The sequence below is a fragment of the Papilio xuthus genome, unplaced genomic scaffold (genome assembly GCF_000836235.2).
Source record: "Papilio xuthus unplaced genomic scaffold, Pxut_1.1 DF827679.1, whole genome shotgun sequence".
NCBI lineage: Eukaryota > Metazoa > Arthropoda > Insecta > Lepidoptera > Papilionidae > Papilio > Papilio xuthus.
Genome location: NW_013530970.1, coordinates 4,107,171 through 4,132,031, shown reverse-complemented (window position 1 = coordinate 4,132,031; position 24,861 = coordinate 4,107,171). Strand labels below are relative to the sequence as shown.

The 24,861-nt window shown below is 32.6% G+C and overlaps 2 protein-coding genes across 4 annotated transcripts; both read right to left on the bottom strand.

Moving 5' to 3' along the window:
* Window positions 1-297: 297 nt before the first annotated feature.
* Cap-G (Chromosome associated protein G) lies at window positions 298-12,956 on the bottom strand. 2 transcript variants are annotated; one of them, XM_013312304.1, is made up of 29 exons: window positions 12,668-12,956; window positions 12,403-12,573; window positions 12,098-12,223; window positions 11,632-11,780; window positions 11,248-11,407; window positions 10,812-10,993; window positions 10,114-10,308; window positions 9,540-9,700; window positions 8,861-9,051; window positions 8,499-8,597; window positions 8,273-8,344; window positions 7,845-7,973; window positions 7,348-7,461; window positions 6,699-6,873; window positions 6,357-6,439; window positions 5,704-5,821; window positions 5,203-5,288; window positions 4,997-5,116; window positions 4,640-4,807; window positions 4,329-4,425; window positions 4,055-4,123; window positions 3,879-3,944; window positions 3,470-3,577; window positions 2,654-2,788; window positions 2,231-2,392; window positions 1,807-1,998; window positions 1,363-1,475; window positions 1,006-1,100; window positions 298-438 (listed from the first exon to the last, which is right to left on the bottom strand). In XM_013312304.1, exons 1-29 carry the CDS (start codon window positions 12,824-12,826, stop codon window positions 372-374), a joined length of 3,762 nt encoding a protein of 1,253 aa, XP_013167758.1. In that variant the 5' UTR covers window positions 12,827-12,956; the 3' UTR covers window positions 298-371. The 2 variants fall into 2 exon arrangements, with proteins under 2 accessions (XP_013167758.1, XP_013167759.1); XM_013312305.1 differs by lacking the exon at window positions 3,879-3,944.
* A 944-nt stretch (window positions 12,957-13,900) lies between these two features.
* Window positions 13,901-24,116, bottom strand: LOC106117905 (sarcomere length short). 2 transcript variants are annotated; one of them, XM_013312416.1, is made up of 13 exons: window positions 23,941-24,116; window positions 22,092-22,287; window positions 18,717-19,324; window positions 18,391-18,562; window positions 17,095-17,305; window positions 16,678-16,954; window positions 16,418-16,518; window positions 16,013-16,325; window positions 15,518-15,709; window positions 14,996-15,106; window positions 14,728-14,879; window positions 14,422-14,629; window positions 13,901-14,178 (listed from the first exon to the last, which is right to left on the bottom strand). In XM_013312416.1, the coding sequence occupies exons 2-13, from the start codon at window positions 22,279-22,281 to the stop codon at window positions 13,981-13,983; spliced, it is 2,733 nt and encodes a 910-aa protein (XP_013167870.1). In that variant the 5' UTR covers window positions 22,282-22,287; window positions 23,941-24,116; the 3' UTR covers window positions 13,901-13,980. The 2 variants fall into 2 exon arrangements, with proteins under 2 accessions (XP_013167870.1, XP_013167871.1); XM_013312417.1 differs by lacking the exon at window positions 15,518-15,709.
* Between the last annotated feature and the right edge of the window lie 745 nt (window positions 24,117-24,861).

The window sequence follows — 24,861 nt, the reverse complement described above, 5'->3', positions numbered from 1 at the left end:
GTTGAAATAATTCATATTGCGTAGAGTTGTGGCGTCTCGCTACGGTCGCGTTAGTGGAAAAAGGATCTAACATTACCTCTGAATCTGGATGTAAACTATAACAATTTCAAATTAGAAATATTTTGTTGAAAAAAATATAAAATAAAATTCAATAAATTTAATTATTTATTTTAATTTAAGTATAAAGGAATCTGTTACAATATGACCAGCATATATTTACAATGTATTTCTTGGCACATTTTATTGTTTATTAAAAATCCTACAAGTAAATTGATTCCTAGACTTTTATCTGAAAAATGTTATTTGTTATTAAGGAACTGTAAATATTTATTGACAAATTAAAAATAACTTATTAAATTAATTATCTTCTATCATTTCTTTCTCCCTTTAGTTTTTCCTTTCCCTTTTATGGGCACTGGTTCAGGTTCTGAATCTGAACTGAAAATTACATTACACTTTAAAAAAATATGGACAAGCAAATCAAAGATAAATTTAGTTATAAAACAAAGGAAATCAAAAATTCATTGCATAAAGTTTATAATACTAGTGAGATTATAAACTCATGATTACATATTACTACACAAATGCTACAAGGTACAAATGAAATTAAAACATAGAATTTTGGTTCTTTTAGTCATAATCCGAAAACGTACAAACGCTCGGCAGTCGCGTCAGAGCGAGACAAATGTATTGTTTCATCTTCAAAAGCATACATTAATTATTCAATGACTTAACAAAAATACAACTATGGTAAATGATTTTTGATAAACCTAGAAAACTATATAAAATTATTAAAAAAAATCACAATATATAAAGCAAAATACCATAAAAGTCACATCCAATATGTTTGTCTCGCTCTGATGCGACTGCCGAGCGTTGTTCGTACGATTTCGGATTATCTCTTAATGTAATATATTGTTTTCTCACTTTTGTCAAAGCGAATGAAAGGGACGGCAACACAAATAGAGCTCTAGAGCATTAGATTTAAAGATAATAGGAACTTACTCATCACTTCCACTAGGTGTCTCTGGTATGGTGACATTTCCCGACTTTTGTTTCGCATCAATTAATTCGCTAGAATCTTCTAGAAGAGATTGGACCTAAAACATTTCGAATAACTAATTAGTAGAAGCCAAGAATAGGATATATTTTTACCTAGAGAATTAACCAAGTATTATAAATGCGAATGTCTGGATGGATGGATGGATGTATGTTAGAAGGTATCTCCAAAATGGCTGTCGGGATCTGGATGATGGTATAGACCATTGTCAGGAAGAACACATAAGCTACTTAACAATTTTTTTTTTAATTATTAAGATGTTTAATAAGCTTTATTTAAAAAATATATATTTTGTTACTTACAATTTCTTTATCATATACAATAGTGTGCAGCTGCGTTTCATCAGCAGAATCTTCAAATAATGAATCTTGTGAGCTACCGGCACTACTGCGAGTCGATCCTTTACCTTGATTCCCTAAATATACAATTAAACTAAATGTTAATTAAGTTAAAACCAATTAAACATTAGATCTGAGAAAATTAGTTGTGTAAATTTAATTATCACTTAAAAACTACATTTTAAAAAAGTATTAAGTCACATGACGTGTATAACATAAAGGTAAAAATACACGGAGCGCTTCGAATAGCATTTTTATTTGATTGGAAAGTGAATACGAATATTTGATGCAGTTCGTGTATGCCTGGCGTTAATAGTAACAGCGACTGCTGTTTGCAATTTAAAAAGTCGTCTATTAAAATTCTTTGTTAAAATAAAACGTTAGAGTTTTTGTAAATTTGGTAAATACCTGTTTTATTTTCTTGTTTCTTTTCACTGCCGTTACTCTTCTCTCCACTGGAGGGTGGTGAAGTAGAGGTGGAGGAACGCGTATCTCTTGTCCTTCTCACACTCACGTTACACCGCTCTTGATCGTCCGCGGGAGAAAGAGATGGAGATTTGGCCAATGTCTTCTTTTTACCTTTGGATACTTGTTGTTTTGCTATAAAATAATTATGAAGAATGTAAGGCATAATAATTAACAAAATCAATACATTTTTATACTTAAAACCCAAATGTACTGTTTAAAAATATTGATATTCTAGTTACTTACGAACAAAAAAACACCGAGACAAAAAATCATATACCTATCCCTGTCTTTTCAAAGACAATAGAGAAGGATGTCAATATATTTCTGTGTAGTTTTGGCAGTTGAAATTCATTGCAATAATTACCTCTATCTACATCTTCAATAGATCGTTGCGACCTGGTCCTCTTTATGCCTTTTTCCGTCTCCTTTCCTTCTTCTTGCTCTTTGCTAGTCTTCTTTTTGGTCCGCGTCTTCTTTTCAGTCTCACTTTTTTCTGTTTTCTTGTTCGTTGACTTCTTTTTCTTTCCTATTACAAGGAATCATTTTATTAACATAAAGCAAACATTTTTCAAACTACTTATATTAAAAAAATACGACCAAAATTTCCTTTTTTTTTAATTTTAGACACAATTTTAAGTTAAAAAAAACATTAAACGTGAGTTTTTGAGTCCAAAATCTCCAACATGTGTTATGTCAAAGATAATGACAGGGACGACATGTTTCATATATATATATTTAGGTGTCAGAAACCCGTGGTAAATTAAATTAATAATATTCTATGACATACCTTTAACAACTTTAGGTTTCTTAACCGGTGATACTCCACTACTGTCAGAGTGAACTTCATCAGGATCTGCAGCGGCCGTGTCGCACTCCGTTGACTTTTTACTTGATTGAATGCTCATGTTTGTATGTTCAGGCTCTGTCATAGTCATAAAGTTTGAATGGATGGATGTTTGTTATTAAAAAACTCTAAATCTGCTTAAGGGATCTCGATGAAATTTGACATAAATGTCTAGAAGAACACATATTAAGTTTTCTTTTCAATTCCGCTCAGACGAAGTCGGGCAAAATCTTATATAATTATAGATCAAACAAAGACTGAGCAGTAAGTTCTATCATAAAATATGTAAACGCTATATGGGCTTAGAAAATTGCATAAAAAATGACATGAGAGCTACAGTACTACATGTATCTTGGACTTTTTTGACGTGAACAGGGGGCGCTAGTGAGCCGTCAAAATTTAGTTTAACTTATGGCTACCAGGGTAAATATCCTTATAGGTCTATTTTATGCGTTTCGAATAACTACCGCGATATGTCAAAACTGGGTAGCAAAATTATGTGTTCATAAAAAATCACGGCTTCAAAATATTATAAATGCGAATGTTCGGTTGGATGGATGGATGGATATTTGTTTGAAGGTATTTCCAGAACGGCTGCACGGATCTCGTTGAAATTTGGCATAAAAGTAGAACATAGTCTAGGAGACATACGCTATTATTTTTTTTTAATTCCTCGCGAACGAAATCGGACAGCTAGTATTAAATAAATATATTTTTAAAGGTTCTATGTGAAATAAATAGTTGTTTTCTTTATGTTACCATGAGAGATTTTAGAAGGCATTTCAGTGGGCGATGTCTCGTCGATTTCTGGTTCTTCTTCCACCGTTTCGTTTATAATTACATGTGTACTGCGACCTATCGGTTGAGCTGTAAATGTTATAATATAAAAACATTAATTTTTCTTTTATATAAAATTCTCGTATCACAATGTTAGTTACCATATTCCTTAGCTTGATGGAATTATGAAATTTTACATACATATTTAGTAGGTCTGAGAATCGGGTACTAACTATTAATCTCGCGCAGACAGAGTACAGGCTACAGCTTTTGGTACAAATAAAAAGATTTCTACTACATTTAAATGCTAAAATCTGAAAGTTAATCTATAATTCTAAACTAGCTACATAATACAAGTTATTCCTACTTTTATTAAATTATATGAACATACATAAATACCACTTTAAAACAAAGTTAGGGTAACGTCTTCTTCGATCCAACAAAGAACGCGATTTACCTTTATTAAAATAATCCATATAAATATTGTAATTTTAACTAACTTCAACTAAATTGTTATTAACGTTTATTAATTTCTTATTTTTTTATTGCTTTTTGTTCTATACTTACGTAAAGAAGTCGTAGTTCGTCTTGTTTGAGTCAAACTGTCTTCGACTTGCAGAGTTCCTTCTGAAGCAACTGTAAAAAAATAAAATTTTGTAGCAAAAAAAAAAATACTTTTTAACCTGAAGAAATCTTTTTAAATATTCTTTAAATGATGATTCAATGTTGCGATACAAAAAGGAGAAAGAAAGTAATATTATACAATTTTTAAATTTGTATACTTCAACTAAAAGACTATAAAATTTAAAAAAAAAATAATATATAATATTAAATTAGTTACCTGTTGTAGATATCTTGTTTAAGGAGGAACGTTCCATTGCTTCTAAGGAGCCCAGATATCTGATCAGGTTACGTGTCGATTGCTTTTCCGTCAGATTCTGAAAACCAGCAAGAAAAAATCGATATTAAATCGGTTTTAAGGCGAAATTCCGAGTCCGCAGCGTGATAACGCACAGCGTGTTAGCGGGAATTGTAAAAACTTCAGCATTTCAAAAACTGCATGCAATTTTTAATATGGCTTGTCCATTGCAAAATAGCAACGTGTCAGCGTGCGGGACATTTCACACTGTCAGCTATAAAGACTTTAATTACCGTTATGAGGTCCCGCAGCGTATTAGCGAGGTCAGCAGCGACCTGAGCGTCACGCGGGGGCGACAGTAGCGCGAGCACGCGGCACGCCAGTGGCGCCTCCGGTCGCGTCGGGCAGCGTGACAGCGCGCCGCAAAGCGTGACAGCCATCCCGCCTTGACTGTCAATTAGCTGAAACATAAAGAAAAAACTTACACAGTGTTCAATAACTAACAAACCAGTCAATCAAATCCGGTTATATCGACATATACTGTATTCGGTTGTCATAACAGACTAGCTGTCGCTCTCGACAATTGCATATATATATGCCATTGGTTAAAAAGTCGATGTCTTATTAAGCAGAGTCTTCTGTATACATACTTCATGGTTGACTCTTGTGAGTGAGACGATGAACCGGACCACAGCTTCTTGGTCTATTTCAGCAATAGGAGAAGATGAGGGAGCGTTTGCTAGCGCGCGTAATGTAGGCAATGTTGCTTTCTGGAAGAAATAACTTAATTATTCCCCGGACAGATTATTTTAAAGTCAAATATAACATATGTTATATTGTAATTAATTTTCTTTACCTGTATTTGTTCCTGGGCTCCGTCAACACTAATTGGGTAAGTTTGGAAGAAAACTCCGATAATTTGACGCAGCATGTCTTCATCCGCTGATAAATTTACAGAAAACTTAGTTTAGTTTAAACATTTCAAACTAATTATCAAACTTAATTAAAAAAAAACCAACGTCTGAGTATCAGAAAGAAAAGAAAAGCGCCATCTATTTTCTGCGTTTTAAAACAAAGTTTTTATTTTTTATTTTAGATAAATTTTAAACTTTAATGCAATACTGACTTATTTTAATATGTACTCGAAAACATGGAAAGAAAGATAACGAGCGAAGGCTCTTTCTCTCTCCCCCATGTGTATATTTTATTGCAGAAGATAAGAATGTTCTACCTAAACTCAATATATTTCTGACATTTTTATCACTTATTCTGCTTTTTTCTTTTTCAGTCTGTCTAGTGTTACCAGTAGTAACACATAGACAATAAATAAAATAAATAAAGTTAAAATTTAACTAACCTGTAGCTGGATTGAACCATAGCAACAACAATCTGCTCAATATAGAGGGGGACTCCAAATGACCGAGGTGAATCAGACGACAAAATCCTTCCACTATTATAAGTCTGAATGATGCACACTGGAAATAAATTGATAACTAATTGTAGTACATAAAAATAAACACTAAATTACTCCAAAAAATATAGTTAAACACGTGTTTTAACCGTTTCACCGCCGCACACTGGGCAGAAACTTCGGCTTTCATAGACTTATTCGTCTGAAATTATTGACTATGTTTTTCTTGCTTGAATCTGCTTTGTATGAGAAAATACCTAGTGTGCGCCGGTGAATAATATTGACATTTCCTTGGTCATAAAAGTGTACATTCACCCTTAAATAAGTATCACAAAAACTGTTTTTGGGTATAAGTACATATTTGTCCAGATTGCATTTTGGAATATGTATAATCATATTTCAATAATTATGCTTTTTGGTTATGTCTAATATGAGCGTTCGATAAAAGGGTTATGTTTTCTTTGGTTACGCCTTAAAATTCCGTGAATTTGAATTGTGACATTTAGCTATCTCTATCTCTTTCGAATAGAATGAAAGGGATGGCAATATTATGTTACAATGATGATTCTTCATAAATTCTGTAAAAACTACTGACTTACTGAGCTGTCCATGAGTTGCAATAATACTTTTATAACAGTACTGTGTGTCGGACTTAAACATAACACTGACTCCGAAATGCTCTCTGAAAAGAAAAAAAAACTATTTTCATACATAAACCAACGGTGATTTAAATTTGGAACACGCTTTATTTTTAAGTTTTTTTTTAATAATTGTATATATAATTTGTTAATGGCGGAGTTTGCTGAAATACTAAAATAGTCTTCCAGAATTTATTAAGCGATAAAAAATACTTATTTTCAGTCTTAAAATCAGAACTAAATGTCTATTCTCATGTGACATAGAGCTTTTTTGTTTTTTCTAATTGCCAAAGTAATGTTTACCTTCATCCTCAGTATCTTCAATTGTACGGTTAGTGGTACGCCTCTTCTTCATTCTGGAATCTTCTTTTGCAGCATCCGCCTCATCATCAAACACTGTGACTCCGTGCACGCAGAGTAAATCCATAACGCAACGGAGAGCTGTTGTTACTAAGGGCTCATTACTTGTGTCTATTAACTGAAATATTAATTATAAATTAAATCTTACTCATATAAATACGTATGTTTAGATGGATGGATGGTTGTTTATTTGAAGTTATCTCTAGAACGGATCTTGATGAAATTTGGCATACATATAGAACATAATCTGGAAGAACAAATAGGCTACTAATTATGTTTTTTATAATTCGCGCAGACGGAGTCGCGGGCGACAGCTAGTAAGATATAAATGTTTTCATACAAATGTGTTGACAATGGAAACTTATATTGATACAAATATGTTTGTTAGTTTTATATACATTTTAATTTAATTTTCATTTAACAAGTTGTCTGAGATGGTTATCATTTTAGAAAAAATAAATGCAAGATTAATAATTTATTTAAATGATTTATCAAGTGTGTCTTCATTCTAATTGGTTTTTATTGTTTCTGTCTACCGCTGTGGGTTACGGGCGTGAGTTATGTTGTGGTATAATATAATTATTTTACTTACTTTAGCAAAGAAGAATGATTTGTACTCCTTCGCAAATTCCTTGTCTAACATCGCATACAGTGCCACTGTTTCTAAAGCGTTGATTTGTATTTCAATGTTTTTAAATATCTCGACCTAGAAAATAATATTTGAATCAATAGAACATTATAACGACATTCCACTCTAAATATTGTCTTTGTAAGCCAATTAGATAAACACACATATAAATATTAGCGTGAAATTTCATTGCTGAAACCCTCAACCAAAAACATATGGTTATCTCTCTTTTTTTAAACAGAGTGAAAAAGACAGCAATAGAATTACAGCATTAGATAAATGTTTGTTAGTAGGTATCTCTGGAACGGCTCAACGGAACTCAAATTTGGCATATATGTAGAACAAAGTCTGGAAGAACACGAAGGCTGCCTATTAAGTTTTCTTGTTTTTTTCCCGCGCAGACGTAGTCGCGGGCGACAACTAGTATTTAATAAAAAACTACACATATAAAATGTACATACCTCTAAATCTTTAAATATCATCCGTAGAATGGGCGTCAAAGTTGTCAACTGTGGAGTGTCCAAAGCAGCATTTAATATTATGAGACATTTATTCAATGTGGCTTCGTCTGATTTGCTTTCTTTGATAGTCTGGAAAATACCAAAAATATAACAGCTAATTTTTACTACATTTAAAATAATAAAAAATATCTGAACGAATTTGTAAAACTTCTTTTTGGTTTCCATGTTGCCGGTAGAGTAGGGCAATAGCACTGGCCTGGCATGGTCTGTTTTGACTCACTGGCGGCAGTAACTATTTACATTATGCCAGCGCTGATTTTGACTACTGTCCTACTGTACTGGCATAATGTAAACCAGACATTATATTAGTAATATTAATGTAATGTTTTAAATGAAATTAAATAATTATCAAAATATTTCTAACTTACTGGTAAAATTGGCGGCGGTGGAGGTGCGGGTTGGATATTTAAATCTTCTAACTTCTTCTGTATGTCTTCAACCTGAACAACGTAAAAAAACAGATAAAATGTATAAAATTACATAAAATCAACATTATTTTTACTTAATTTATATTGAATAATAAAACATACTATATTTATGTTTGACAATTTATCCCAACAACATATAAATCTATATAAATACAATCTAATTTACCTTTGCTTTGCATTCTGCGGCGAGAGCATAGTTCTGTTCTCTGACCGCTTCTTCCTGAGCTTCCATAGCCACATTGAGAGACACGCGTAACCTAGCTCTCTGTAAAATAAAATGATTAATTAAAAAACAAAACAATAAGCTTGTCGATTCCTTGTGACAGTCAACAAGACAGACAGTCCCAACGAACAATATATAAAATTTAGTCAATTGAATTCATTATGAAATAGAAGGAACATAATTGGAGTAATTCCACCAAAAGTTGAAAGACATATCTTAAATGTAGCTCTTAGTCACTATATTATATGAACTTTTTACTTACAAGATCTAATAAACCTTGTATTTAACTAACAATAAATACACACCTGTAACTTAACTTCTGTGGACTCCATAGCTGGAGGTAGTGGGACTGGAGACACCTCGACCTCCTCAGGGTCGCGCAGTGCCGATATCATGGTGTTAATAGCCTCCATACGTGCTGATACGTCAGGCACTACCAACTCTAGTGCCATCACGAATGCACGAAGCACTTCTGGATTTAATGGGCCATAGTCACCTAGAAAAAGTTTCCTATGATTTACGCTAATTTCGCTTGAGTATAGTAGTTTTCAGATATCTTAGCGCATCCTTTCTATGCAATGTTAGGCGTGTTGGGGCGTAGCGAGATGTGAGAGGTGGGCATTGTGCAGGACCGGTGACCTTGGACCGCCATTATTTAAAGACGTTTTATTTATGTATGAAGTATACATAGATATATAAATAAAATGCAGTGTAATAGCTGCTACTAAAGCTTTCTACTAGACAAAGGATGTTCAAAAACATTCAGTAGTTCGTAGAAAACAAACAAAAATCATATAATGCCTGATTTAATAATAAAATTAGTTCAAAATTAAATAATTAAATTCAATTTGCATGCAAATTTAAGTGACTTTTTAATTGAGGGAAACTATAGCACATAATATTTCGTCCAACACCACCATTTACAAGAGCTCAAAAACATTTTAGTATTTACCACAGTTTTTGTATCATCCAAAATTCTCTTACCAGTTAGCACATCCGCAATTAGATCCTGCAAAGAAGTCCTGCCGGCAGGATCAGACACATCGTACACTCGCAGCATCAGCCCCAACTCCTGCAGCACGTACTGCCGCGTGCTGAACCCGACAGGATCTTCAGACTCCGAAGGGCATGGAGACTCTACTATACTGAAAAAATGAAGTTAAAAATATTATTAGTTTAGGATTTTAAAAGAAGTACATAAGTAATAAATACATATGCGTAGACGCATTTGTATTTATTACGATTTTTTTGTGTTAATTATAATACATAAAATAATATTGTTTTTTTTACACCAATTCGTGTAAAATAAGTTAATTATATAAGTTTTTTTTACATAACAAAGAACAAAAAAGTTATTTTAGTACGATTACTTCTCTGAAGAGTAATGTTTCATGAATTTATTTCTATTCCACTTTCACTTAATATTGTAAAATCAAATCAAATAGAGACTGGTCTAGTGTAGAAGGAAGTCTGTAAGAATGCCACCTGAATTCAATTCGAACTCCTAATCATAGAAAAAAAACAGTCTTTTTTTAAATTATCTATAGTTAAAACTCACGCTCTAATATATCCGGTAAGTACAACCAAATCTGGCAACACTGTTTGTAATGTTTCGTCATCATCAATACTCTGTAAGTGTTCTGCAAGATGGCGCCAGTACCACGCCGTCTCCTTGTTCAGCTTCTCCGCGGGAATCAATCTCAAAGTCTTATCTGTTGGCAGCCATTCCAACAGCTCTGATATTGGTAAACGTCTGAAATAGTCACAAAATTTTAATTATAAAACTGGCTGTCGCCCGCGACTCCGTCCGCTCGGGATTAAAAAAAAGCATAACAAATAGTCTATGTGTTCTTCCAGATTATGTTCTATGTATATACCAAATTTCATAGAGATCCGTTTAACCGTAGACATACCTTCAAACAAACATCCATCCATTCATCCATCTAAACATACGCATTTATAATATTAGTAAGATAAGAATTAAAATCACTATAACTGTCATCACCAAATAGTATTTCTTCAATTATTTCAAGTAAAGAAAGAAAATAAAGACATTATTTAAAAGCATTTTCTACTAGCTAAGAAAAATTTTGACATCAATAGATATTTAAACATTCCAAAAGAAAAAGAAAAAAATGCTGGAAACGAGGTTAGGATACATTTGAGATTACATTAAAATAAAAGGTGACATAATCATAAAGTAATAGATTACTTCAATTATTTTTTTACACTCAAAAATGATTAAATATTACTTACTTGAAAAGTGACTCTAGTAGTTTGCCAGCTACATACTGAGAGTCCTTAGCATCCAAGGCGTTATCCAAACGTATAGCTTTCAACAAATGTACTATGTTGCCTTCAAATGAACTCAACCACGCTGGTATTAGAATCTCTTCTACCACCCTACGTACTCTTATACTACGTTCAGTAAGACCCACCTGTAAAAAAAAATTGAATAACAGTCAAAAACATGCAATATAAATCTTTATTTGTTCTGCATACAGTACAGGTTGCCCATGACGTCTGTCGGCATTAAAAAAAACAATGCCTTAATTACTCAGGCATTCGTAAGATACTTTCCAGTAAAAATCTCGCCAAAATCAGTCCAGCCATTTGGGAGATTATCAGACAAACACACTGAGCATTTTTAAAATGTATATATATATCACCAATATAAATAATAATTAGTTACCTTAAGCGTGAGCACTCTCTGTCTGACTCTAAGCTGTGTAACATTCATAGCCGAGATATAGAGGAAGGCCGCACGACGCACCGCCTCGTCCACATCGCAGAGTCGCTCCAGTACAAATGGCACATTACGTGTGCATTTAGCTATTGACATTACTATCGCTCTAAAAATGTATATAATTGTAAGTCTCCACTCAAAAGCAAGCAAGAATTAGTCAAAAGTCAAAAGTTAGACCTTAAATCGCCAAAAGAGGGGAACCAACGAAAAAGAGAATATATTCCTTTCCTATGCATTTCCTGCTCCATATGATTCTTTATGCATAATGCTTACTTTAGTTTTTGAAGTGATTTAAAAATCAGAAATGGAATCAAACCAATTAACATCTACCTTCTAACGGATGAACTTGGGTCACAGCTCATATGGAAGCGGTATGCTCTGGTGACCTCATCATCAGGGTCCATAGGGTTCTGCAAACGCTGTAATGCCAGCCCAGCCCGACATCGTACAGCACCTCTAGTGTCTTGTAATCTTTGCATCTAATGAAAAAAAGATGTGATGAAAATTCTCACAGAACAACTCTTCTCGGATCAGGGGATTGGCAAAAGACTGATCATTTAAGCAATCAATGTGGTAGGCTTATGGTCAGTAATGGACAACCATAAGCTGGATGAATGAAAGGATGAAGCCCTAAGTGATACTTGTATATCTAATCCATGACAATTTACAATTTAACATTTGAATCTTTGACAATACCTTAAAGTTATCACCAGCTAGTATAGACATCCACAACACAATAGGAAGGCGGCTGGCCTTTAAAATAGAACTTGTAGAAATTAAACAAAAGTTAAATCACCTGTGAAGCAAGTAGTTTGTCACAAAGGTCATCATCAAGGGATGCATCATTACCCAGAGCAGCAAGCACAGCAGCAAGTAACTGACTCGCACGATATCTTACAGCTTGTCCGGAAACACATTGAAACTAAAAGAGAAAGATAATACTTTTCATGCTACCATGAAAACCACAATTCATATTCTTATTTGAATATTTTATATAACATAAAGTCACTAAACTTTCCTGGTTTTTTAATTTAATCAATATTTTATGATTCTTTTTTTTGAGATTTGCAAAAACAAAGACATTATGATGAATATACTTACGTCGAAAATGATATCAAATATAAACATAAGAAATTCTTCTTCATCATCCAGACTTGTGCAAAATGTCGCCACAAATTGTATAACTCTGTCTACATTAGCACTGGTGTCTCCAAATGTAAATAAGTATTGTAAGGCATTTCTGAAGCTCTCTCGGAATGCATCTTGCTCAGTCTGTGAAGTTATGAAAAATTAATGAGATAATTCGATCGACAGACGCTAAAGAAAACATTAGTGTTATATGTTATAAAGAAAATAAAAAACGTACCTTTTTATACAATTTTGTCATTTCCTTAACGTATTTTTTGTGTTGAACAACATTGTATTGAACATTTTGGAAAATCTTGAACATAACAGGTATATTCCGAGGATTTGGTGTTGGACATACTTGAATCGTTTGAGGAATTTGAGGATCCGATGGTGCCATCACGAATTCCAAGTTGGATAACAAAACAAATCATAAGATAAGAATATTTAGAACTTTTAAATACAACTTCAAACTTCAAATCTTTTCATACATACGATACGTCAAATTCAAATTGACGTGACCGTTTTATTTTGAATTTTTGAACATTCTGACTTTTTGCATTTAGGGTTACCATAACAAAAGTTTACAGGTACAAAAATATAATTTATGACAGAAAGTAGCTGAAAATGGGACTTGTCCAATTTTTTAATACTTCTGGAGCGACGTGTGGCCTTAAAGACTTCACCAGGATACCACGTGGGTAAATCACTAATAAAACCCGTTCCGCGAATAGGATAGATACTGGGTTACATCAAAGAGTATATATAATGCATGGGTTACATGCTACATTCTAAAAAGAAGAATTAATAATTTTAATAAAACAAATTTAAGTATTAAAAATCTTTAATGTTTTCTTTGGTTGATTAGTACAATCACTTTCGTAATTAGAATTAAAATTAATAGTAAACTCAACTTATGCGAAAATTATTTACAAATTAATCAATCGTAATACAAGTCTATCTATAAAATTAGTGTAGCATTTTTGTTTTTTAGATACATTTTGACAACACAAATATTTTATTACGGCTTTTGAGTACCGCATAGTAGGTGTATGTTTTATAAGTATAAATGTTAAGTGTAGTTAGCTCAAAAAAGATCAATTGTGGGATTTTTCGTATATTAGAAATACATTCCCGCTTATTTTATGAGTTTCTATACAAAAATAAATAAATAAATTTAAAGTCTATTGCCTATATATCTAATCAAAACCAATGGGAAATACTTGTGACAATGTAAACATAGATATTGGGAGAAAGGAACAAATTATACTTGTCTAATCTGTTAATTATAAATTAGAAATTTCGATGACAAAAAAACCTTGATATCAATTACTTATTCTCTGAAAAAAAACTGTGACAACACTAGATTTGCGTAAAATATTTGCGGGTAGTTTAAAAAAGCTTTTCAACTTTAAATTATCTAACTGTTTATATAAATAGGTACTAAGTAAATGTTAATTCCATATGTAATGGATAAAGTCAATTCAATGTAATCAAATGTGTATTATAAAGTCTCGAAGTTTCCTTCATATCACAAAGAAAGCACGCATTGTCTTATTCTAGATCGTCGATTAGTGAGTCTAGCTCCTTCTGTAATGTCATGGACTCTTCTCTTTGCTTGAGTACATCGTCTTTGAGTCGATCTACGTTAGCCATGAGGAGTGTGTTGCCTTTCTTCAAAGCATTTACCCTAGTTTCGTGCCTCTTGAGACGTTTTGTGAGATTATCCTTCTTGTTTGGTAAAGGAGCGTCCTGAAATTGTAAAAAAGGTAAGCGATTACTTTCTTAAGTTCATAACATTAATATTAATGATGATACTTGCCTTGCACTTTTAATTTTTCAATTTTTACAAACAAATATCTGTCATTTAGTGCCTAATAAAACTTATTACCTGACCTTACAACAATTTCGGATTAAATCAGTAATTCAAATGTTAGTATATTTCGTTTAAATTACTAATTATCAATTTTTATCAATTATTTAAATTTATCGCACCTCTGGTTCACTTTCGCTCTCAGTTTCGCTTTCTGTGTCCTGCTCAGTTTCAGTTTCTGTTTCTTCTTCGCTCTCACTCTTTTTCTCTTCTTCAGATTCTTCCTCTTCCTCTTCCTCCTCTTCTTCTTCGTCTGATCCTACTTCTTTCATCATTGCTGCCATCTTGTCTACTTCGCGCTTTAACTCTTTGTACTTTCGTTTTTCATCCCTGTAATATTTTGATGAAGAATTTTTAAATATGTGTTTATTTAAATGATCCATTAGAGGATAAATTCACTATAATCGGTTATATATTTTTATACTTACTTAAGTGCTGCTTGCTGATTCTTTAGTGCCATCTTATAGCCCATACGTTCTCTCTTCATATTGTCTTGCTTTTGCTTTAAATGTGAGATCTTGTTCCTCATGTTTCTTATCTCTTTCTCTAATCGCTTTTGTTTCTTCTCTTCACTTTCTTCCTGCAATTTTACAAAATATAAATAAGACAACTGTCGGTTAGTACAACATGTATTATTTTTTTACTAACTTAAATTATTTAATGCCATACATCTTTTTATTAAGTAAATAATTTTACCTCTTCATCCTCGGATTCTTCCTCTTCTTCAAAACTATCGTCCTTTGTTACGGAAAGCTGCTTTATGGCGTGACTGGATCGTCTGGAGCCAGCGCTCGTCGGCATTATACCCTGGAAATATGCCATATAATTTCTTGTATTTTCTGAATAATAAATTAGATTCCGAGAATTCACACATCGTGGTGCCTTTTTCATTGTTTAAAATATTTAAGGATTGAGTTTTAATATGTTCTAACCTCTTTTTTAAACCCTTCTCTTTATTTATTATATTCTTAATGTTTATCTATAATATTATTTATGTTTTTATTCTACGCAATACAACAGAAGAAAAGGAAAAGAAGCTTGGGGAAGTTAGCGATAAGACTACAGAGAGTAATGTCCATTTAAATAGATGTAAACGGACAAATTTAATAAAGACTTCTTAAATTAATTGTTTCTTTTTTTAATTACGTTTAAATTAAGAGTTAAGTTAAAAAAATATGATGTGTAATACAAAGCAGTTTATGGTATTATTAGCTTTACCTCATCATTGTTAGAGTTAGTAATAGAAGCGTTAGCAAGGTTATTGTTAGCATCAACTTTCTGTCTCATTTCCTCAGCTTCTTTAGAGTTAACATCAATGTTTAATAACCTACACTGCCTTATTATATCGAGCTGGGTCTTTTGGTAGAATGATAAAGGTTCTTCAGAAGCTAACAATTCTTCATATTTATCCTGGAATTTTTAAAGCGGTTAGATGTTAGAAGCATCGGATATCGTAGAATTGTTAATAATCAATTTATTACAAACTAGCTGTCACACGCGACTCCGACCGCGCTGTATTGAAAAAAACTTAATGACTAGCATATGTGTTCTTCCAGACTATGTTCTACATTTATGCCAAATTTCAGCGTGATCCATAAGGACGTTCTGAAGATACGTTCAAACAAACATCCATCCATTCAATCATACGCATCTATCTATTATATTAGTAAGAAGTAAGATATATAAATAAGCATAAATAGATAAAAGTCTTACCGATAGAGCTTGTTCCAATTTCTTTTCCAGCTCAGCATTTCTCCTCTTCATTTCTTCTAATTCTGATTGTGCTGTATCTCTTTCTTCTGCCGCTTCTAAATATTGTTTTTCTAAATTATCGGCTGTTTCCTTTGCTTTTTCGACTTCCATTTTTAAATTATTCACGAGTCTTTCATCGTAAGCATCGGTAACTGATATAACAGTTTTGTGTTGTTCTTGTTTTATAATAGCACGTTCTCTTGCCAATTCTGCTTCAAGATTTTGTATTCTTGTTAACAGGCGTTTATTTTCTCTTTCTTGAACTTCTTTATTTCTATATAACAATAATTTTAATTTGTATAAATGGTTACATCCTTGACTATTAAACACGTTTTTGTCGTCTAGTTTATTAACGTAATTACTTACCTTAGTTCAATCGCGAGTAGCTGTTTCGTTGACTGTAAATCGTCTCTGACTTTATCAATGTCGTCCATTTCGTCAATATCCTCTTCTTCGGCAGCAGGGACCTGAGAATTTCAAATAAACTGTAAATGTGTTAACACGCAAGTAAAGCTTATTAAAAAATATACAGGCTTCTCGGGATTTTTTTACATGCTCACATGTTTGTATCAAATAAAGGTTGTAATAATTATATTTTCTCAGCTTTAGAATTAAGCATCACATACTTCTGTTACTCCTGGTACGATTATTCCAGAAGGTGAAGCGGCAAGATTTGCCTGCGACATCGATTTCTGTACTTGTTCCTCTATAGTCATTTGTCTTCTGAATTTTCTTAAACCTTCTAAATTAGGTTTACTCCTGTCATTACACTTGACTTTTTTAAGTCTTATGCCTTTGGAAATTTCTTTTAGCAGCTCATTATGTGAGTTAGGCTTCTCTGATTCGAATATGAATTGGCCTTTGTTTTTAACAACTGCCGATCTTGTGATGATGGGGCTTGATCTGTAAAAACAAAAATCCGGAAAATAACAAAATAATCTTTAGTTTTGTAGATTTCAAAGGATTACATACACATTCTTATGATGAAGTACGTAAAGAGGTTATGTTAGCTGGTGGTTCATTGTCTATTGCTTTTTACTAACCTATCATTACAGACGACATGTTTAAGTTTCCTTCCTTGCTCAACTTCTTTCATCATGTCACTCCAGTCGGGCCTCTTTCTCGGTCTACTGCGTAGTGACTCTATTTTCTTCAATTTAGTTGGATCGAGGGGCGACTTCTTGAATTCCGGCGGAGGAGGCATCTTTGGTGGCAAAGGTGGCGGCATTGGAGGAGGTGTAGGCTTTAGCAAACCTAGAAGTATTTGATTAGTGGTTTAACTAAATAAGTATTTACAAACACAGGGTATACGAAGTACACTTTAAAACAAAACAAATATTCGTATGCGAGTTTTTGCTACACCATGTAATTTGGCAATAAGTTAATTAATAATTTCGCTTAGTCATCGATTGGAATTATTAATCAAAAGGATAAAACTATAGAAAATACTGGTTAGTTATATTTCTATGGCGTATTAAATTCTTAACTCGTAGAAGAAAAAATAAACATTCATACCTCTGAAATGCAGATCGTTATTTAAATCAGGCATTTTCATGTATCGAACATTAACCAGTAAAAAGTTTCTATCACAAACAATAATAATTCTGGAATACACTAAAAATTTAAATTCCGAACATCACCAGACCAGAGACAAGTTGGTGTGTAAACTGACTTGTGCATTTGCACCTGAACGAGAGAGGCACGCATGCGACGCATGCGGAACTGCTTGCGACTATTTCAGACCAGATTTAGACCACAAACGTTGTCTCGCGCACAGGAGATCAAAAGGTAAAGGATTGAAATAGCGAGCTAACTCAACTAATGAGACAGCAAACGGTAAATATGACGTACATAAGACATTACTTTCAGGTAATCATTGTCAATTGAATGTTATCCCACAATTTAGAGTATAATACAACAGTGATATATTTTGGACAAAATTACAGTTTTGTTTTATCGGAACTTTTGATACAGTCTTCACATCAATTCATCCAAAAAAGGTACGTTATCGTTTTTGAGAAACTAGACCGTATTTATTTATAATGGCATGCATCAATTTAATTAGTACTATTAAAGAAGTGAAATCAGCTAAGTCTTTAAATAAAACTGAATAAGCATAGAATTTTACACCCACATCGTTTAAAATTGACGAACAATTTAAATGGAATATATTATAGAGTAATGCTTCTTGGCAATGTTACCCATTTACTAAGTCCAGGTAAAAATTACCTTAGCTATAACACCTATTAGTCTTAAACCCTTTTGAAGAAATATAAATAATTTAGACTAAAATAAGGTTAGTTTCTGGGAATAATTTTTAGTTAGGGAAGTTTACTTACTTCTCAAGCTCTCGTTTTTCGTTAGCGTGTGCCCTTTAGGTATTTCGTTAGCCAGTGTTTTGTCTATGTTCTCTTTTACTCTTTCGTGCAACGGGTCCCGCCATTTCTTCATGTTGACTTCGTCTTTTGATGGTGCTTTTTGTAACGATGTTTTCCGTGGTGCAGGAGGAAGCTGAAAGCAAGATTATTCAAAGCTTAATTATTACAATTCTCAATGGTTTGTAAATAGAATGAGAGTTCAGAATGATATATTATTATGTTATCCAATAATTGTTTTATAGACGTAATCTTTGGTCTGAACTAAACGTATTGAAGTTATTATTCACCTTTGCTGTAGGCTTTTCAATAGGTGGTTTGGTAGCCATTTTAGAATTGTCTTGGGAATTCTCTTCTACTTTAGATTTGGCTACGACTTGTGTCTTTTCTTCTGTTTTTGATTTGTCGGCAGTTTTTCCTTTCTCTTCTACTTTAGAATTTTCCGATGGCTTTACTTTTTCTTCTACTTTTGATTTAGGTTTTAGCTCGACTTTCACTTTTTCTACCGGTTTTTCAGTAAGTTTACTGTCTTTTTTTACCGAATTAGCTGGAAGTTTTCCATTTGTCGATTTATCGACCGATGAGTTGTTCTGTTTTATGCCATTTTTATCAGGTTGCTTTTGATCAACAATAGTAACAGTTTTGTCTTTAGCCTTATCATCAATAGTTTTAACACTTTTTAAAATTGGTCTTTCTGGTACTTTGTCGTTCTTTTCTTCTGAATTTATTGTTTTAACAGTTTTCAAGTTAGATTTTGTAAACCGTGGTTTCTCATCAGCTGGTCTATTTGCTTTATCGGCCTCCTTCGCTGCCGAAGGCTTGATCAGTTTTTCTTCTACTTGATCAGATACACCGTTTTCTGTTTTTTCTTTTATTGTTGTTTGCTTTTTTAGTACAGCTGTAAATAAAAAACATTACTACAATAATTTTAAGTATATATCTAACAAATTAATCGAGAAAAACGCATGTCTCGGCAGTGGAAACTGTACGCGGACGGTAATTTAAGCATTTATGTGTTAATACTAAAAAAAGTAAATGTAGACCACAGTTACTTTTCTCCTGCCTTTAATATTGCAATTTCCGAAATGCGTATTTCGTTTTGGAATTTCCAAAAAAACAATATAATCACGCCCGCAACGAATAGAATAGGTAGGAATAGGAAAGGAGTAGGCAGAGTCCGAGCAGAATTCAGATTGATCTTCGTTTTAATTTACAATATGTAATTAATTAAGAACACGTGTTGCGACCCCGTATCGGTGCATTTGATGACATTGCATACGTAAATAAACATGGTCGCTGCCAAGATGGCCGACCTTCGCTGGTTTAACGTGGTAATTTAATTTTTTTATTGATTTAACAGATATTTCCTAAAATATTGATAGAATAATTATACGCAGAACACTGAACTTCTAGTGGGTTTATGGTCTACCTTGGACTTGGAATTTCGAAGGAACCTCACCATTGTTTCATCTAGTCAGAGACTATTAGTTTAAAATTCGAGTGACAGAAAACAAATGTATTTTGAGAATACGCTAAGTTTATGTATACAGGAATTTATTCCTCTAAATTAGTTACGATTTCTATTTCCCTTTCTCTACTATACGCCAGAAAAACTAGTATCGTATTTGTGATTATTTTATATTGTTTATTTTACGATCCGTTTTGATTATTCTTTACTTCTGCCATTCAATTTATCAGAAGATACTTATTTGTAATATTTAAATTCACATTTATCGTACTCTTAGTACGATGTAAACTATTGAATTATTTTTGGCGTTGAACACATAGCGCGTTTTGATAAATCATAGCGTAACCCCGACAACTTGGTTTATTTTGTAAAATGTCTGTCCTCTCTAAAAATACCGCATCTCGTTTGCGTTGCCCGTTGCCCGCCTCCGAATACATATCTTTGAACTGTAACAACGTTCTGAAATACGTCACATTACGAAATCGGCGAGATTTTAATTACCCATTAAAGAAATTTACTACATTTTATTGACTATTTAAAATTTAAACCAATTATTAGAAAACATAAGTCTTCTAGAAGTACTAAAGATGTTTTACAGGATAAAAAAAAACAATCAAAATAAACGGTTTTGATTGTCGTGTTTCTACAAAGGTTAAGGACAGTGTTGCCATATAAATAAAACAATACATAAATTACACAGACTATGAAATGCTTTGATAATGTCAAAAAAAGGTAATATTTTTGCAAGTCATGCTTACATAAAAATTCGAAAATTAATTATTTCATGTATTACCTAAAGCAGATCTATACTAGACGTAGGTTAATTCCTTAATTGTGTAACACATATAAAAAACTTGAAATGAGTGGTTAGATAATCACACTTCTTCTATTGGCGTCTTCAGAATTCTCTCATAACACTATTGGAAGATAGCAAAATATTCGTCCGAAATGTAGAAACAATCCCGAAAAGACACTTTTAGATATCACAGTTTAGCCACAAAACTCCAGGCTGGCAAAGTTATGAACGCTTAAAGTCAACTGTTCGAAATCCATGTGCCCTGCCAAAGTTTCGGGCGAGATGTTGACGTCACCATGTAGGTAAATATATATCAACCTACATACATATGCACTCTAAAATATAGCCCTCTTTCGAAGTGGCGTCGATGAAAAATAAACAATTTTGCCACGCGCGCGTTCTCGATTTATTTAGCTCTCTACATTTTTATAATACGGTACAATCTGGGTGAATGAAATTACATTTGACTGATTCTTAATAAATTATAAAAAAACCTCAAAAAATACCTTCACACCATCATTTATTTTTAATTTTTAACAATGAAGTAGTGCTTTAATTACTTGTGTCTACGATAAGATTACTTGTTAACATGTGGGACTTCAAACTAATTTGAAGTTAAGTAAGTAACCAATTCAAGTTATTTAGAATTTTATATTATAATAAGCTTTGTCGATGTAATTGATAAAAATAGACGAATTAAGACACCAAAAATACGTCCTTCATCTTTTGGCGTTAGTAAACTGCGTGCGCCGGAGTGTCGCCGTTTCGATCCAATTACAATGTTGTGCGAGCTATTCTAGTTAATATAAACATTGTGCGTAGTCCCCATACATATTTAAATTTTAACAAAGATTTTAAAACAATCGACATAATTTAGTTTCGTATAATTATCGCGTTAAAAACATAAGCAAGCATTTCAATTTCTTTGGGATGCTAAATGGAAAAATCATGTTTCGTTGAAAAATAGTCACGCGTCAAAACTTTTCTCTTAATACGTGTGACCTAAATTTACAGAAAAATATAAAAATCTTGTTTTCGAATAGATAAAAGTTTTCGGCGCTCGCAGCAAACAAAAAAAATCATAGTGCGCGAGCGCCTAAAGCCACGTAGTATGTTGCATTATTTTGGTTTATACAGTTTGTTCATATTTTATGGGTCCAGTCATTGTAGTAATTTAATTCGTATGATTGAAAATTGTGTCGTAAAGTAAAATAAGGCCGACTTAAAAGTCTATGCAAACTTTCGTATTTATTTGGGTTTTTTCCCTTTTTTTTAATCCAGTCTATGGTATGTTGCTATGAGGAATGAAATCATTTTGAACATCAGCCATAACATAGAAACTAAACATTTTTATATATAATAGTTTTTTTTTAAATATGAAAGTCTTAAAAATATACTCACGTTTCAACGGTTTGGTTGTTGGTTCATCAACGGATTTCGATGTGTCCATCGTCTTGGTCGTACTTTCGACTGGTTTTAGTTTCTTCTGGGTCCATGGTGGTGGGGCCTCAGTATCCTTGTCTTTGACCCAAGGAGGTCTGAAGCTGTCCCGTCTCGCACTATTGTCTCTGCTCACGTTACCGATCGGCATCTTTGTCTGTGGTCAAGAGTGTAGTGTAAAGTGTAATGTTTCTAAGACCTTACGATCCCTAAAAATTAAAATTGGAACCTTTTTAAATGAGAGCCTAAGTTTTATGAACAAAGTGTTTTTGACTAACTCTAAATGTCTTAAATTCCACAACGAAACATTAACAAAATAATTTGAGAGGGCGTTATCGAAGTCGTTTACAGTTATTTTGTCTCCAATAAACGTTTATTATACGAGATAGTTATTTTTGGAGAGCTACTGGAGTTTTATTTTAGTTTTTTTACAGTCCACATTAAAATCAGTATTTATAAAGAAGCCAGATATTTGTTTTGTTGCCGTGTTGTCTCTTCTCTTTAATTAAGGCTGTTCTTTCTATGTGTAATAAAATGTACCTAATATTGCTTGCCTTTACTCGTATTTGATAACAATATCTATGATAATTAATAAATGATAAAAGTATAGGGTTTTTGTATTCAGTAACGATAACTCTACTAGCCCTGGGCGAATTTGTAGCGCCCTTTTATTACTATAACGAAAATACTAAGTAAGTCGGAGACCTGTAGCACCTCTTTCTGTCTAATGCCCTGGGTAATAGTCCAAACGCTCTACTCTAACACCGTCACTGCTTTCACTTTAATTGTATTGAAGTGTTAGTGATAATACTAATATTGAGATTATCTTCCTTGTCGATCATTTTGTATTGTAAACAATAAAAATCGATAGTGTTAATATTATTCTAACATTGTGCAATGTCGATAATGGCTTTCGCACTTGATGTTTTGGATTTACTATTCATCATCAGCTACGTACGTAGCTATACGTCACCACCGAGGGGCTTGCAGCCTACCCTAAGTTAAGGCTGATTAGGCCATAGTCAACCACGCTGGCCAAGTGCGGGTTGGTTGACTTCACACATATCTTTGAATTTCTTCTCAGATATGTGCAGGTTGCATCACGATGTTTTCCTTTTACTATTATTAGCGTTAATTTTGGCTTGATTTTTTCAGAATTATGCAAAGAATGATTTGAATATTTGATTACGAAATACTTTATCACATCAATTTCATTATAACCAAATGAAATTGGAACTTTTCACATCAAATTCAACATCGAATGTTCCAAATTCAATTGCAAATTACTTTATTAAAATTTATTTAAGGCATGCGCATAATTATTTTAATTTTTTATAAACTATAACGGATAAAACGTATGCGTAAGTTTCAAACAATTCATTATAAAGATAGCACGCGATAGCCAAAGATTAAGCGAATAGTTGGCAATGATTATATTTATCCAGACTTTACGATACTGTTATATACTTACTATATACTGTCCTATATCTATTAGTTTTAAAACCCAAGAGAAATGGCTTACAACTGATATTTTAAATTTTACTAATGTATCGTTAAATTATATAATATTATAGTTAATGTTTGTTTGGATATAAACAATTGTTGACCCAAAAAATTAAATTTAAATCGTAATGCGGTGTAGAAAATATTTGGATAAGCCTTTATATTATTGAAAATTAATATAAATTCCATTTAAATAGGTCAAATACATTAAAAACTATTTGCTAAATATATTATTGACAGTAACAGATTAATAATTAATAAGAGTGTATCCGATGAATGTGTGAAGTTTTTAATAATCTATTCTTACGTCAATCCACTTGTGTCTGTGTGTGTGTATACACGATAAATTCACTTGAATAACACACCAAATAACACTTCTATATATCAACTTGTCATATTTTTCGTATGTATTAGTAGTAATAACCAAGTTATTTTGTGAGACGAGGCTACGTTGAACGCGCGTCCGCGACTACCAATGGTATTTGAGTTCGGAACAATTCTGTAGAATGTATAAATAGGTGTGCCAAGGCGTGTACAAGAATCAATCCTATCAACATATTATATTTGACTCTCAATCATGCTTACGTATTAAGATGAATTACGCTTACAACCGCACACAGAGTAACACACTAAGGGACTGCTTTAGTGTAGATTTTTATACTTAATCGGGAGAGAGAACACTTAGTAAAGTATGTGGTATTAACTTTCAGTTTGAAATGTTGTAAGACTGTTTAAATTTTTTTGATTACGCAAAATCTCGTACAAAACCTAAGTTTTTTGTTCTGCATTAAAGTTCTCTGAGTGTGACGTTACTTTATTTTAGTTATAATACTGCTGTGTTTAAAATTGCATTATGAGAAAATTAAAATAAAGCTTGCATTGTCGTGTTATATTTTTTCTGTCGACCGGATGAGTTTTAAAATAAAATCGTTCCTCCAGCGTCACAAGAATCTATTTTAGAAGATTTGCCGTCTCGAGTCTGCCTCGTATACATGGGATTAATGACGAAGACTTGTTATTTTATTTATTTAAAGATATATTAATAGGAATTAATTGAACAAAACTTGAATTAACTACGATTATTGAAAATATAGAAACAAAATTAATAGTTAGACAATTTCTTTAGATCGGTAAAAAATTGACGTTTAAAAGGATATAACAAATAATGGAGATTTTTACTATTTTGCTGAAATTAAATATGCGAAGTAACAAAACATATGTTTACGTA

Coding starts and splice junctions, on each gene's coding strand:
- LOC106117905 (XM_013312416.1), bottom strand. CDS start 22,281: ATGCCGATCGGTAACGTGAGCAGAGACAATAGTGCGAGACGGGACAGC. Junction 18,563..18,716: donor TTGAAAAGCCTACAGCAAAG/GTGAATAATAAC, acceptor TCTTGCTTTCAG/CTTCCTCCTGCACCACGGAA. Junction 15,710..16,012: donor AATTGGAACAAGCTCTATCG/GTAAGACTTTTA, acceptor TAAAAATTCCAG/GATAAATATGAAGAATTGTT.
- Cap-G (XM_013312304.1), bottom strand. CDS start 12,826: ATGGCACCATCGGATCCTCAAATTCCTCAAACGATTCAAGTATGTCCA. Junction 8,345..8,498: donor CCGCAGAATGCAAAGCAAAG/GTAAATTAGATT, acceptor TACGTTGTTCAG/GTTGAAGACATACAGAAGAA. Junction 6,874..7,347: donor AATCATTCTTCTTTGCTAAA/GTAAGTAAAATA, acceptor TTAATATTTCAG/TTAATAGACACAAGTAATGA.